The sequence below is a fragment of the Falco rusticolus genome, chromosome 8 (assembly GCF_015220075.1).
Source record: "Falco rusticolus isolate bFalRus1 chromosome 8, bFalRus1.pri, whole genome shotgun sequence".
Lineage (NCBI taxonomy): Eukaryota > Metazoa > Chordata > Aves > Falconiformes > Falconidae > Falco > Falco rusticolus.
The window spans coordinates 6316421-6331752 of NC_051194.1; the positions used below are offsets into that span (position 1 = coordinate 6316421).

Sequence of the window (15332 nt, forward strand, 5' to 3'; positions counted from 1 at the left end):
CTAAACGCATAGATAAAAGCAGCTCTTGTGGATTAACGTATCAAGGCTCTTTAGCCCTGGGATTCAGCAACTGATTCTGGGCTCCAGACACCAGTACAAAGAGGGATATTAGTTTCATCCCCGAATCAGTGGGCTCTTTTGAGTGGAGGTTAGTGCTGTCTTACAGGTACGTGGAGAAATGAAGCTGCTTCAGGAGCAGCAGGCTCCTGGGCACAGCCATGCGTCTGCTCCGACACATTTTAGGAATAACCACCCGAGCACCTTGTAACAACCCCAATTTAGATCGGAAAGACAAAGGCACGTGCCGTGCTGGCAGCCGCTAACGTGACGGGTTTGCCTGCTGACAGCCTGACCCTCTCTGCTCAGCCGGTGCTTCGGGGGATGCACCCAACAATCCCGGTCGGACGCAGCCCCAGGCTGGGCTCAGTGGCCCTGGCAAGCGCAGACTGGCCTCCAGGTGGGCAGCCGCCCCGCGGGGCAGGCTGCGGGATGGGATGGCATGGGATGGGGGGCAGGGAAACGGGGTAAACAGGCAAAGCTCCGTCTTACCTCGGCGATGAGGACGACGATGACGGAGTCCTCCTTCTCCTGCTGAGTGAGCTCTGAGATGAGGGAGTTGAGGGTGTCTGTGAGGTAGGAATGCACCTCCCGCTTCACGCTGGGGATTCCCATCACGACGGACACTGCCCAGGGCCACGGAGAGATTTTAGAGGGGGTGTGTGTGCTGGGACAAGACACTTTGCTCCGCTCCCGTGACCGCCTTGCGGCTCACCTGCTCAGTGCCACACCGTCATTAATAACCAGCCGTGATCAGCAGGTTGGCGGGTTCTGTGCTACGTAGCTTTCCCACACTCCTGTCCCCCAGCCCAGTACCAACCAGCAGCACCCCAGTGTGCCAGGCTGGCAGGGCACCCACGGCACAGCCAGACAGACTCTTTTTCTCCCTGAAAGACTGAAGACTAAGGGAACAGCCAAACCCCTTCCCTCTCCTAGGGGCCTTTTCAGCCTATGAACGGCAACTTCAAGACCACTCTTGTTCTCCAAACCCCTCCCGTGGCAAGAAGCACCTCAGTTTAGGAAGGGCAAGTCAGGTCTTTGGCTTTGGGTTGGGATTTGGGAGCAGGGGGCAATCATCTAGTAATCAAAGTCCTATTCCAGATGGGATTTGTCTCGTAAAATGGATTACAGTCTTTATGAAGCACTCTGCAAACTATGCTTTCATCTGACCACCTTCCAGGCAAAGCCCAGAGCACTCTGGAGATGGCAAGCAGCACAAAACATCTGGCAGAAGCATCGGGAACATTTTAGTGCCCGTTGAGAGCACAGACAGCACTTCCCTGTAGATTCGCAGCTGTGACATGGCTTACCCACCCCGTGTGTCACCATACCAAGGAAGCTTGCATGATGCATGCAGCCGTTCCTCCAGTCCTGCTCGTATCTGTACCACAGCCAGGCCCGGAGGAAAGGGGAGGGACAGGCACCAAGGTGAGGAAGAGCACCAGAAGCAGCACTAATTCCCATTTACCTCCAGTGCGCCCCTGTCCCACATGCACGGCTGGCTGCAGACTGTTCTCCTTTGACAGCAAATGTGGCAAATGATGGAAGATGGTGGGAAGGTGCAGCACATTCTTGTTGGTGATATTCCACAGTTTTAACTTGGTTTCGTCTTAAAAAGGAAAAGGGAATCAATTGCAAGGCACGGTAGGTCGGAAAAGACTGCAAGGCAAAAAGCCTTTTTAGAGCAGCCTGGCCACCCGAGACTACTGCTGGGTTACAAAAAATCAGGCCAACCTTTAACATGCTACCACAAACCCAATTAAAGTTCAGCAGGAGTCATGAGGGCCTTAAAGAAGTCCCAAAATATTTGGGAAGGAAGGGGGAGAATGAAGATAAAATGAAGGTCAAATCGGATCTTTACATAGAGATCCAATTTTCTTCAACTGAGCAACTTAAAAAAAAAGAACAAATAAAGTGGCGAGGGGTGCTCAGCCAGCCTAACTCCTTCCTCTCCTCTCTCTTTGGATACCCATTTTCCATATGGATTCAATACAGCCATAGGAAACGGCACGTATGACTTGCAAGAAAAAAAAAGAAAAAGCTTGTAAGCAAGCAAATTGGCAAATATCTCGGCAGAGGCAAATCTCAGTGTTTAATGATGCATATGCACCTCTAATTAAACAGGAGTTTAAGAGTTCCCAAGTCCCTCTGAACTCCACCATTTGCTGGCGCCGGGGGAGAGGAGAGCACGTCCTGTGGGCAGCCCCGCACACACGCACACGCACGCACACCTCTCTACCTCCTCAATAGCAACAGCTTCAACACAGCCCGAGATCCTCAACTTCTCTGTTTATTCACCAGATAAGCTGCTCCAGGTCCGGTTTATATCCCGCAGGGCCTGTTTCTCCGAGATAGCTCTCTTGATCTCCTCCAGGACCAGGTTGAGCTCCTTGGAGCGCTTCAGGCTCTCCTGCTCGGCTGCGTGCAGTCGGTCCCGGAGGGCGAGAAACTCCCGTTGGTAGATGTCCACAACGTCACCTGCGGGTGAAGAAGAGAGGGCAGTGTTTTCCCCTGCACTCTGCACATCAGCCCATCACTCCTACCTCCACAATCCTTAAAACATGGATTTAGGGAGCTGTGGTCCAGCACGCACCCACTGGTGACCAAGTTGGAGAGAGGCCAGTTTAAGCTGCAGAACTACAATTAAAAAGCAACTCCCATTTTTCTCTTTAACTTAGGTTTCCAGGTCATGCAGAAATACAACCTGGTTCTCTGTGAGCAAAGCACACAGCAAAAAAAAAGTTGCATGGTAGTTCTTCTTCACTATATACTTAGTAAAGGGGAGTCAGCTCTGGCATTAATTTTACAAGCAGCATTCTGTATCTCTCTGTAGCTCCAGAAGCTTGGGTGCATGAGACAGCCACCACTGGAACAAGCAGCAGGGAACCAGAGTCAAGCAAAAAAGAACTGAAAGCACTGGTGATGATGATGACGGCCTGTTAAAGCCATGACAAACCCAAGGAACATGTTCAGTATTTTTAATCGCCTTGCTCCTTGCTTTGGTTTCCTTATGGCACACAAAAGAAAAGAGTTTTAAGAGCACACATCAAAGGGTTTTCAAATGGGTAATTTGGGAGAACCTCTGGACAACATCTCAAAAGCCTTCTCCAGATGGCACAGGACATCTCCCAAATGACACTGGGTGATGGAAAGCAAGATGCTGGCAAGGGGGATGCTGCTCTGCAGTGAGACAAGGGCAGGGACAGCACCTCCTCCAGCTTCGGAAGACAGTCCCAAATTCTAACGGCCAAAAGGGATTTTTGGGAATCTAACCTCTCCAAAACATGGCAGGATAAAGAATATCACATGGCAATAGCTGCCTGGATGCTTATATAGATCCAAGTGTTTGGATATGCGTCTTAAGGATGCATCATAATGTAATATATAAAAAAGACATTTTTAAATAGGGTAACAAAGCTTTTTATTTTGAAACAACATCTTATCACCATGCCCTTTTAAAGAAAGAAAACTATCAAGAGCTTTCAACTGGAACTAACTATACAGTAGCTGGGAGTGGAATCGGTTAGTCAGTAATGAACTTGCCCAGGCTTTTTTTTACCCCATTAGTAATGAAACTACTCATTAAAAATACACTTTTATCTGTGGTCACTCATGTGTTTTCAGTAAGGCTATAACTCAAAGAACTACACCCAAACCAGATTTATCCACTGAATAGTAGACCCTTAGCCCAAACACGACCAGGAGAGCTAATGACCAAAAATACCGCACTGAAACTTCCCAACACAGGGCTAAATATAAATCAGAGCCATTGAAAAAAGATACACTGACTGCATTGACAACTTCTATTTTAGGGTCCATAAAGAAAAAGAAAAAGGAATTTTGAAGATCAGACATACCCAGCTCCAAAACACAAGAGTTTCCAAGACAACGGTGCTTCCCAGTCCAGCTCCTGGTAATGCTTTTGCCTAGGAAAAGTTTCCCCCATGGGGTCTCTTCCCCCCAAAAAAACTTCTTAAAGACTCACTTAAACTCTCTCCAGGACAGCCTGGCTCCTATTAACCTTTCAGCATTATTTTCAAAGCCACTGGCACGGGGGGAAGGAGCAGAGGAAGTTACACTCATTTGATTACTCCGTCCATCTGACAACACATCATTCAAAGCCGAGGGACAGACATAAATAAGACCAGTCCTTCCTTTTTCCTGTGTGGTGCTGCTTGCTCTCCACTCCCATCGAGAAAGCATTTAAAAATTTGCAGGAAAACATGTTAACACCCAGCTTTGGGAGGTGCCACAGGAATTCACAGGCGGATGCCAGGCTTTAAATTGACTCCATGATGAGCCGGACCTTTGCCTGCTGGTACCTCTCAGATGTATGAATTACCTTTCAGCTTCCCAGTACTCTAGATCATAGGTTTTCCTACTTGTATCTTTTACTGGCTGCATCTGTGAACACCAGCAAGGAACAAGTCTCCCTTTCTGTTTCTGCATGACACGGTGGCAGGAACCATGCTTGTGCAAGGCTAGAAGCATTTAGCTCTCGGCGTACCGAGGGGTTACTATCCCATGGATGCTATCAAAGCCAAATCACTGCTAAAGGCTGCCATTAGATCTTGTTCTGCAACACCTGGAGCAGAGTAAAGGCAAGGCTTTGCACTTAATGGCTTTTTCCAGAGCACTGCACTTCGTTTGTGTCAGATTTAGAAGGGAAATGTCACTGATTATTCAGTCACTAATGACCTGCCCGCCGAAGCCAAGAGCTGTACTTTTCATTAGACTGCAATGGTGATGTGCAGTCAACCATTTGCTGCTTTTCTGGCTAATGGTTGGAAGGGAAATTGTATTTGTTTCCAGTGCTCTTGTCCTACGATGTCTTCGTAGGCTTTCCATTCTTTAATTAAAATTTCATGAAATTTAAAAGCTGATCGATCGCGGCCAGTTCTGGTGACAGCTTGAGCAGTCCGAGACAAAGCCCAAGCTGGGTGTACAGTTTCCCATGAATTTCCAGTAATGCCATTTTGCACTTGTTAGTCCGCAATGACATGTGGATGCAGCTCTGCCGTCCCCGCAAAAGCCCTCGGCTGCTCAGCCAGGGAGGGCTCTGAAAAAACACCAAGGGCAGCAGAGGATGAGGGCGGGGGGAAATTGGCTCCCACCTCTACAAGCAAGGCTGGACGCAGAAGTGATTTGCTGCTAATTGGGCTGAACAAATTTTTTAGCTAGTGTCAGTTCAGCACAGACTCTTTCCTCACCTTCCAAAGCAGCAGCAGCATTCCCGATCTACATATTTATTGTATTCCCTCCCAGCACAAGATAGCAGAGCTCTTAAAATATCTCCAGACTCAAGCACTGCAGGACAAGAACTCCTAGCTATAACTATATTAAAAAAAAAAAGACTCATCTTACTTTTTCTGGAGAGATAACACATTGCTTCGGGCTTAAAATACACTGGTTTAATAAAGAGGGAAAGTCGGTGTTAGGCGACGGTCCGCAGGACAGAGCTGGGAGACCAGAAACCTCCCAGACCTGTGGTACTCGCCGCACAGGTCGTGCATGCCCAGTCCCTGCCAACAACCCACGTCTCACCCTGCCGTGCCCAGTACTTGCACTCCCCAGCCTCCCACACGCCGCCTTTGCAAACAGGCTGGGTGCAAGGCTCCGAGCCTGCATCCAGCAGCTCCCCGCAAGCCAGCTCTCTGCAGGGCAGGGCAGGCAGCGCTGGGCACCGCCAAGCGCTGGCCGCCATCTGTCCATCCCAGCGCTCACCAGAGCAGATCTGGGGGAGCATCTCTGGAGGGGGGAGCAGCCTGCGGCAGAGGGACAGCGGCTGTAGGAAGCGGCCGGCTGAGCATCACTCACTGACCGGCAGCTCCCCACCCTGCTGCCTTCTCGCCCCTTGGCTGCACCCAGATGCGGCTGCCAGGATTCATTTTTTTAGTGGGGGCCCTCCAGCCGAGCACCCTGCGCCGGGTTTGCTGAGCAAGGATGGGACCCGCTGGGAAGCGGCAGGCAGGGGCGGCTCGAATGGGTGCCATTCCCAGCAGCCGGGATGCAGCGGTGCACAGCGGGTGGGCACACACTGGTATGGGCTATGGGCTGCCCCCCAGCAGCCTTATGGGGGGTCCACAGAGCTGATCTTCTGCAGCCTTCCCAAAGGCTTTTGTCCATCCAAGACTGCACCCATTTAATAAAAAGTATTATATATATATATATGTAAAAGTATATTTATATATCTCTCTCCATCATGGACAATACTGTGGCCTCATTCTTACTTAAATGACTATCAAGTGCAAACCATGTTTGCTAGCAGAGGTGAGGGCTGGGACATCTGTGTCCACTCAGCTTGTCCATTGTCAGTTTTCAGGTGAAAGCAAAATACCTAATCTGATCCTAAACCAGCAGATGGGCACAAATAAAGCCAATAAACCCCCCACCTTGAAATCTCACATGATCATCCCTATATATATATACACACACACATATATACACACACAGAGTGTCAGGAACATTGTAATTCTGTATTCTGCGTTAGTCTTTCAGATTGCACTCCAACCTCCCAGGGAGCCTGCGGTGCATTTTAAACATGTCTGTATTTCAGGACCAATTACTTTTGGTTTTGTTCTCTGCAGATAACCTCTCCCAGCAGAGCAGACCCATCGCCAAAGCCAGCGATTTCCCTCCAATTCAATAATTTCAAAAGCAAATGCAAAGTCTTTGAGAGCTGGATTTGTTTCTCATTAGGAAGACTTTCAAAAGACTTTGTTTAAAAACTAAAAACAACCCACAAACCTCTAAACCGTTTATCTTTATAAAATCTTGGCTTCAAGAGCACAACAGCACCTTTTGACCTGTCTGCTACAAAAGTTCCCAGGGCCAAAAGAGCCGAAACAAAGTGTGGTGCCCAGTTCACAACGCAAACAGAGTTGGAGCAGAAAATCAAACTGCCTACAGAAAATTTCTCTGCAATGACTATCCTCCTTTGTTTTATTTAAAGCATGCCTTTAGCAAATAACTGGTCTCCCTCTAGGACTTGCAAAGGCCTGGGGGCACTCTAGAGCACACAACAACCCCCTCCCCATGCTACAGCACCTACGTTACCCAAAAATGCAGCTGGTGAAGCATGGGGAGCCAGGCTGGCGAGCCACCCCACCCCAGCTCGCCACCATCCCCGTCGCAGCCAGACGCCTGTGCTGCCCACGCCTGGCTTCGTCCCCAGCCATTTACAGGAGCTCTTGGAGTTAGATGATGAATAGGGATTTTATTTTTTTTTCCTACGTTTTGATGTTTAATGATTTATATAATGCTGGCACCACTCCACGCATTACACTCTAGATTGCCCCAATTGAATCACAACATGCATTAGGTATTTTGCTAACAGAATTTCACTGGACCATTAAAATGGATATAAGGACTTACCATGCCATATCAGTGAATTAAATTCAGCTCCTGAGATGCACAAAAAGGACAGTCCTGCTTTACATGGAAATCTGATGGCTAGCATAGCACACAGGTGTTAGACACTTCGCACACAGGTACACAGGGCTCAGCAGTAACTCCACAGTGAACATTCCATACCATTAAAAACAAAATGTTGCCCTTTGCTTATCTGGCTGTAGAAGGAAGAAACCAGCTTTAGAAACTCACGATCAACAAAAAGCATCCCCTAAAAACCCACTGGGAAGCAACTCTGCTGGGGTATGTGGAGCTGCTACAGCTAAGTTGTGACACTAAAAACATTCTCTTAAGTAGCAGAAAGAAAAAGAGAAGATAGTTCAGCACCCAAAATACTCCCCAAAAGTCACTGCCTTTTCCAGGCAGGATGAAGACTGAGCAGGTCTTTTCCTTCAAATCTAAAGGAACACTAACTGTGCTCCTGATGAGCAAGATGAGACATATATCGCCTCCCCTTCCATGAGTCAACGGACCGTTGTTCCCAGTCTCAGACTCATCCTTTAAAATCATAAATATTTTGGCAGTGTAGGATATATGCAGCCACCGAGTACTTGGTTTGCGTTAAGGAATTGAACACCAAGACATGCTGAGCAACAATGAAACCCCATCAAGGACAGATTTGGGGGAGCGGACAGTATCTGGCAGGGTGAACCTCCCAAAAGGCTCCAGCAGTTGCAACTACCCTGCTGGGGCTGATTCACCCCCTCAGAAGGAGCGAGCATTTCAGCAGTGCTACCACCACACAGCAAACATGGATGCTTTGTTCAGTAAACATTATGTGACAATTACATCTCCCCTGCGTCCCAAACTGCCTGGATACTGAGTCAAAACAGACATTTTCTAGTTGCTGCTTATAAAAATACACCCCAGGTTCCTTTATTATAAGCTTCTTTAACTTTTTTTTTTTAAAGCAAAAAAGTTTTTAAAGAAACTTTTTCAAGTTTGCACTGATGGGCAAGCCCCGTCATAATAATCAGAGAACCACAGAATGGTTTGGGTTTGAAGGGACCTTAAAGACCACCCAGTTCCACCCCCCTTCCATGGGCAGGGACACGGGCCACCAGCCCAGGCTGCCCCAAGCCCCATCCAGCCTGGCCTTGAGCGCAGTGGGCACGGGCAGTTAAAGCAGTCATCAAAGCCAGCACCTGTGGTTTAGCTCCTTATGTCCCTTTATTTACACTTTGTTCCAGTTCAGTCGCTGCCTAGAACTATCCTGAATCGTGGCCGAATAACGCATCTCGATGCCACCACTGCCCCAACGCCTGCCTCCCTCGGTGCCATCGCTACGCTCCAACTCAGAGCCGGTGCCCGAGCGCTGTCCTGAGCAGACACAGAGCCGTTCTGCAGCACCAGCCTGCGGCACGTCACAAAAACCAGTAACTGACCTCCAAACCCAGCGGAAGGCGCTGGCTGCCAGGCTGGGTGATGGCAGCGATCCCTCAGAGCCCGCACCCACGCAGCCGCTCAGCTCTGCGGCTGCTGTCTTCAAGCATCCCACTACACCGCTGTCGCACCGAGCTAACACATCAGCAGCAACAAAAGGCTTATTAAAAGTCAGCCTGTCTGAAAAAATGATTCTCAAATAAAGTACTTCCACTGGCTGCAATGAGTTGTGTGAATGCGTGTGTTAGGGTTGTTTCTTTTTTAAATATAGCCATTTAATAAGAGCCTGCAGTATTATTTAACAGCATTTCAACCTTCCACAGCTCCACGTAATGAGATAGAAATGCAATGCATCCCTCCACTGACACTCTACCCAGGAGGGAACATGGGCACCCTTAAGTCACCCTTTCTTCTTTTTGCAGCAGTAGGTGTTGATCATAATCCTGTTGCATGTCTCCTCGCTGGAGTTTGATGTTGTCTCAGCACATTCAGTCCTCTAGAAGGAGAGAGGAAAATACATATCCCCTGTGCCTTATTACTCCGAAGTAGGAGCATCTGTTTGCATTTAAGATCCCGTTCAGACAACATTCACACAGATGCTTCCAAAAATAAGCTTCTTTTTTTTTCTTTTAAAGCCCTAAGTAGTAAATTTTCAGGGATGGGGATGGTGAACCACCACATGGATGGCGACCATTGCAATGCCAAGAAGGAGAGCAGGTCACAGGGGTGCCTGCGCCCAGCCCCAAAACGCTCCCTAGGGAGGGGCAGGAGGGCTGCAAGCTCCAGAGCAAGGCTGCAGAAACTCAAAAATGAGGAAAGCAACCAGTGATGCCCATCACCTCTGCCTAAAATGTCTAGGACCAGGGCAGCAGAGGCAGCAGAAGCCATCAGACGGCTCTCGGGCACCTGCAGAGCCGGTCTGGGATCCCTCTGCAGCCCAGCTCCGTGGTGAATCGCATGGAGCGACACAGAATGCTCCAAGATCACGGTGCGTCCCTGGGGTTCACCGTGCTGTGAACAAAAGCGCTGGCGGGCAAGGAAATCCCTGGTAGGTGCAAACCACCATCAGCTCCTGCAAAAGGAACTAGTCCTGATTTTTCCTGAGGTTTTATCAATCCCTCCAAGGGATTTAACCAAGGCAGAGAAATCGGACGGCAATTCATATTGCTGCCAAACAGCTAAGGAGGAGAAGGGGAGAGGGCAAACACTGCCACTGAGCTAAAAGAGAAAGAAGACGTAATTAAATAGTGAATTTTCATCATAGCAAAAGGTTAACTATCAAGAGGAAGCCACACAGATTGGCATTAAACTCACTGTCTAATAGATTTAGTGAGGATCTGGAGAAGGCGATGAATTTGCGAAGCAGCCAAACAGGAGCTGACACAGAGATAAGTTCATCAAAGCCACAAAATAAGCAAATGACCAGGAGAAAAGGCAACAAAATGGCAACCTGATGCCAAAGCTGATAGATGCAAATTAATCAGCAGGGGAATCGAGGTATTTTTCACGTTTCTCAAATAACAATATTAACTAGGAAGGAGACCAGAGTATCAGTCTTGATGCTGCTCTGCAGGCAGCAGCAATCCAGGGATAAAAAGGGGAATGGAGAGGGAGGCAAACAAGATGTTAGTCTGCTTAGTGAACAGGACGGGGAATAATAGTATGAAGATTATAACATTATTAAAATGATGCTGCCTAATCCCAGAATAGTTTTCACCTCATCTGAAAAAGAATATTATTACAGACTTAAAAGGGGCTTTAGAAGAGGGTGATGAGAATGATCAAAGGCCTGAAAAAAACCTCTGCTCTGTGAGGAAAGAAAAAAATATATGAGATTATTCATCTTAGGATGGGCATATAATAATAGGGCTCACGATGAGAAGCATATAAAATAGAGCAATATAATGAAAATATATCACAGATTTCCATTCTCCTTGTCTCAAAATATAGGAATAAGTAACCATTCAAGTATTAATTTGAAGCTGATAAAAGGAAATACGTTGCCCAGAGAAAGTATATTATTTCTCTGAATTCACTGCCATGGAAAAACACTGAAATGAGGAATTTAAACAATGTCAAAGAGCTGAAAGGTGCTGCGAGCACAGAGGCACCACGAGATGGGGCTGAGACCAAAGTGGGGTAAATCGCCACCCTGCCAGTGGTCCCTAGCCTTGTCTGGGCTGGGAACCCCCCTCTTCCCCATTTCTTGGGAGAAAGGTCCCACATTTCTCTCTCTTCACAACTTAATTAGGAGCACTGCAGCTTTCGTCTTCAAAGCGAAGCTAATTCATTGGCAATCTAATTATTTACCTGTGCAGCACAAATACAGCTTTCGAAGCATTTTTCTCTCAAATGGAAAGTGAAGGCTTTGTTCTTGGTGGGTTTTTTAATACTCTTTACTTGATTAGGGAATAAAAACGTGCTGAAAGTGAACAAAATAAGGCATTACAGAAATCATGGGTCATTAAACCTCAAAATAATTGCAGCTTTACAGGATTTTTAAGTGAGAACATCACACAAGGCAAACCCGGGCAAGGGGATGTGTGGAAAGAAAGGGGTAAAAAAGGTGATGGGGAAAGGCTGGGGGCTTGCACCCATGGTCTGTCCTGACTGAGCACACCTGTGCATGGTTTAAAAGAAGATGCATTTGGCCAATGCACCGTCCCTCCATGGCACAGACAGGGAAAACACTCTCGCATGCACCTAAGGGCAGCGGGAACAGACTTGCAGCGGAACGCGTGTCGTTGCGCTGTATTGAAAATGCACTTGCAGGGACCCCCTGCAGCCTCAGCTGTGTATCGTCAGGGTCCAGGCACATCAGTCTCGGCAGGATCATGCCATGGATTCTTTTACTTGTCGCTTGTGGCTACCAGCTTCACGGTGGATTGCAAGCCATCACAGACAGTACAAACCCAAATCGGATTTGCTGGGCTTCTCACCACCTGCAAACCTCCAGACCAGATCGCTTTCCCTTTCACCTTGTCACAGTGTGTACCAAAGCTAGTGAGTACAATCTCATGCACTGAAACAACACAGAAGAAACAGCTGATGCCTGGCGCGCACAGGACCACATTCCCGTGGGTGCTGGCAAGGCCCAGCTCTGGAGCTTCAAGGAAACAGAAAATCCTGAAGCAGAGCAAATGCCTCACAGTCTAACAGGAGCCTCCTTTTTATTACAACCTAATTATGTTAATAGTGAGACAGAGACCTTGTTCCACCAAACCCTTAAGCACCCAGGCATCCCACTCTGTGCCTCGCGCTAACAGCTCGCAAGTCCATCCGAAAGGAATCCCTCTGAGAAGGGATGCCGATCTTTGGAAAGGTCACTGTGTTAATCATCACGCCCTTCCCCTAGCAGCAGCTGTTGCTAATTGCCTGCGAAGGAGTCAAAATGAAATTCTTGTTTAACCCTCCTCCCTCCTAACATTAGTAAAAAAATAAAATAAAAAAAAAGGGGGAATCATCATCATCACCCCCAACAAATGACCACGAGCCATCGGCACTTCGTAGCTGGTGGACGAGCTTAGCCCATCTCAAAGATGCAGCGGCCGGTGGAAAAAGCAGTGCCACTGTGTGACCTGAAGGATAGCTTATTGATCAGCAAGAGTGAGTGCCTGGGCGTTGCATTTCCCCACCTCCTCGCACAATCGACCGTCGCACTCGTCGTTCCACTAAGGTTACCACCAGACTCAGAACAGCTGAAATCCTGGAACAGGGGGTATTTGTTTAATCAATAACATATGAAGCCTTTGGCGTGGCTGAGCGTATGAAAGAATTTTACGACAGCAAAATAAAGTGTGGCTGTGTCATAAATCAGAGAGCACATATGGAAAAGTTAGAGCGACGTCCTAAGTCAGAGGGGTATCAAGGAAATCACAGAAGTTCTGGCTGGAGTCCCTGGCTCCACTGATGTTAATAGCCAAGAACTTCAATGCAAGTCAGGTTTGACTTCTTTTTCCAAAACAGTAACTCATTTGCAATGCATGTGACTGTATTAGAGTGAAAGGATATTTAGAACGTTCCCTTCGCTCCACTGTCTATGTAAATTGTACATTTTGTCTACTACAGATCCGCAGCAGCAAACAGATTATAGTTTCCCTGTTGTACCAATGCCTGATCGAATGCAGGACTGTGCTGCTGCGTAGAAGAAGATTTTAAAATCACCATATACTGATCATGGGATGAGCTGCTCTGAATTGCATTTTGTTTTAGTAGTCTTAAATAATTTGCAGGATACTTGAAATAAAATGCATGCAGAACCTTTTAAAAATTACTCAGCATTAATATTTGAAATATTTATCCCCCAGGGTGCAGGCTTGTAACATGAGCACTTAATGGGGTCTATTTTCTTCTCTCTGGAGAAAAACAAGACAATGCCATTAAACAGCACACTTAGACCAACTATAAGCGTTGATGCTGTCTGAGGGTTCTTGTTTCATTTTATAGGCTAGGATAATTCCTAGGAAGAAAAACATACCGCTAAAAGAGTCGGAAGACTCGCTTCTCCCTTTTCTCATTCAGCAGCTAAGAAAGCATGAGAAAGGGTTATTAAATAATGCTGGCACCCCCTCCCGCAAAACCACAGCAGCCTGCTGTAAAGTGCAAAATCTCCTCATTTCTTCCCCTGGCAGAAAACACATCACTGGAAGTACAAGCAAGATGGACTTCCCGACTTCCCGACTTCCCAGCAACCTGCAGTAATTTAACTTTTCCCTGTTCAAAAATGCAGGGACTGCCGCAGTGCTTGGAGGCCTGGGGGCCACATCGGCCAGCAGGATAGCTGGAATGCCGCCTGCCAGCCCCGTGCCAGCGGCAGCGTTATCCCTCTGCCGTGAGGCAACACAGCTGCTGGCGATGGCACAGCACAAGGTGGGGGTTGCAGGACATTTCAAGGGTAGAAAATAAACAGCTGGGGGAGGAGGAGGATGCTGACTACGCGGGTGTCCTACTGCTAAGACCTTTAGTTGCTTATTAAATGATGCCTGAAAGCTTCTCAACAAGCTGCTGCTCTGAAATGTTACTGGCATCTCCCGCTGCCCCATGCCGAGCTCCAGGCAGCGTGTCACGAGTGGCTTTGGGCGATCGCAAGCCAGGCACGCTGAAATGGGCAGGGTGCTCCCTGCGCCATGCCTCTTGCCATGGCACTGACACCCATGCAGCCCCACGGTCCACCGTATCCATGGGCTGACCCAGCTGCACAATTAAGCATCCTCACTGCAGGCTTAATTTTCAGCTGGATCATCCCACTGAGCGAGCCAGTGGTGCAAAGGAAGCACATGGGAACTAGGACGCCCTTTTGGACGACAGCCCATAACGGACAGCAGTTCAAATGGCTTGTGAAACCACATCCCTAGAGGTTTTGCTTTCTTGCAATGTCAGGTTTACCTGATGGCTTAAAGACAATGCACCAAGCCTCACGGTGTGCTGCTTACCACCTCCCAAAATACGTCTGCTTCCCATAGCCTCGGACCACAAGACCATGGTATTTATGCTTAATTTCACAGCCACTCCTGAAGTGCTGTTCAGCCCTGGCAGAGGACACCTCACACTCCCTGTGAGCAGAGATATGCCGTTCATGCCTCTCATTGCCTCCAAACATGTCTATTGGAATGCATTTGGGGTTTCAGTTTTTCACACACCATTACCTTTATTGGTGGCACGTGTAACGTAATGCCAATTGGTATGTGGACTGCCGCGGCTCGGTTTTCCGGACTTTCCACCCAGAAGGAACCTATGTTACAGAAAGATTCAATTTTAAATGCAAGAAGAGCACAAGATGGACAGGCTGCCTGCTGAAAGAAGAGCCCCTGCCTCCTGCTGGGAGCCCGTGAGCTGCGCCCAGCTAACAGCGTCAGAGCCCACAGCTGGAGCTTTCCATGACTAAACTTGCATCTTACACAGCTCAGAAAGCACCAGCATGGCTGTACATGCTCACAGCAGCAGGCACAGGATGATGCTGAGTTGGGCTGTTGGGAGAGCAACGCTGCAGTATCCCAGCACGGCTCTCCCGGCAGCGCTCACTGTCCCCAGCCACTCCTTGGGATGAAACCAATCCATCAGTTGGTTTTATACTGGGACAGGAGGATTCGCTGAAACGCTCAAACCAAAAGCCCAGACGTTTTTAAAGTCGGGGAGGTGTGAAGGGAAGATGAGAGAGTGAGGAGCCCCAGAAGAGCCACAGCTGCTCAGCAAAGGCACAGAAGGGTGAGGGCTTTTGCACAAGCCTAACCCCAAGCACAGCTGAGCAACGCCACAGCTCGTACTGAAGGAGTTAAACTGCACAAAATCACAGCAAACAACACCAGTGGGAGTGACAGAATGCAGGGCCTGACCCGCTTGCTGCAGTCCTGCTGTCCCAGGGGTGCCAGGAGGTCAAAACCCAGGGAAAAATCCTACCGCGGGGGAGCAAGGCGAGGCACAGCACAGGGAAAACAAGCAGCATGACTCACTCCGATGGAAACTGCCCTTAAAAGCTGCAGCAC

At 48.3% G+C, this 15332-nt stretch overlaps 1 protein-coding gene across 4 annotated transcripts in view; it reads right to left on the reverse strand.

Moving 5' to 3' along the window:
• MGAT4B (alpha-1,3-mannosyl-glycoprotein 4-beta-N-acetylglucosaminyltransferase B) overlaps positions 1-15332 on the reverse strand; it is a 52044-nt gene that overhangs the window by 13658 nt on the left and 23054 nt on the right. For 2 of the 4 annotated variants that reach the window (XM_037397526.1, XM_037397528.1), the window contains 3 exons: positions 2356-2535; positions 1526-1666; positions 550-683 (listed from right to left, as the gene is read on the reverse strand). In XM_037397526.1, the coding sequence (XP_037253423.1) occupies positions 550-683; positions 1526-1666; positions 2356-2535 (455 nt within the window). Of the gene's footprint in view, positions 1-549; positions 684-1525; positions 1667-2355; positions 2536-7431; positions 7593-14495; positions 14582-15332 lie in introns of those variants that run through there. The other 2 variants (XM_037397525.1, XM_037397527.1) reach the window with 2 other exon arrangements.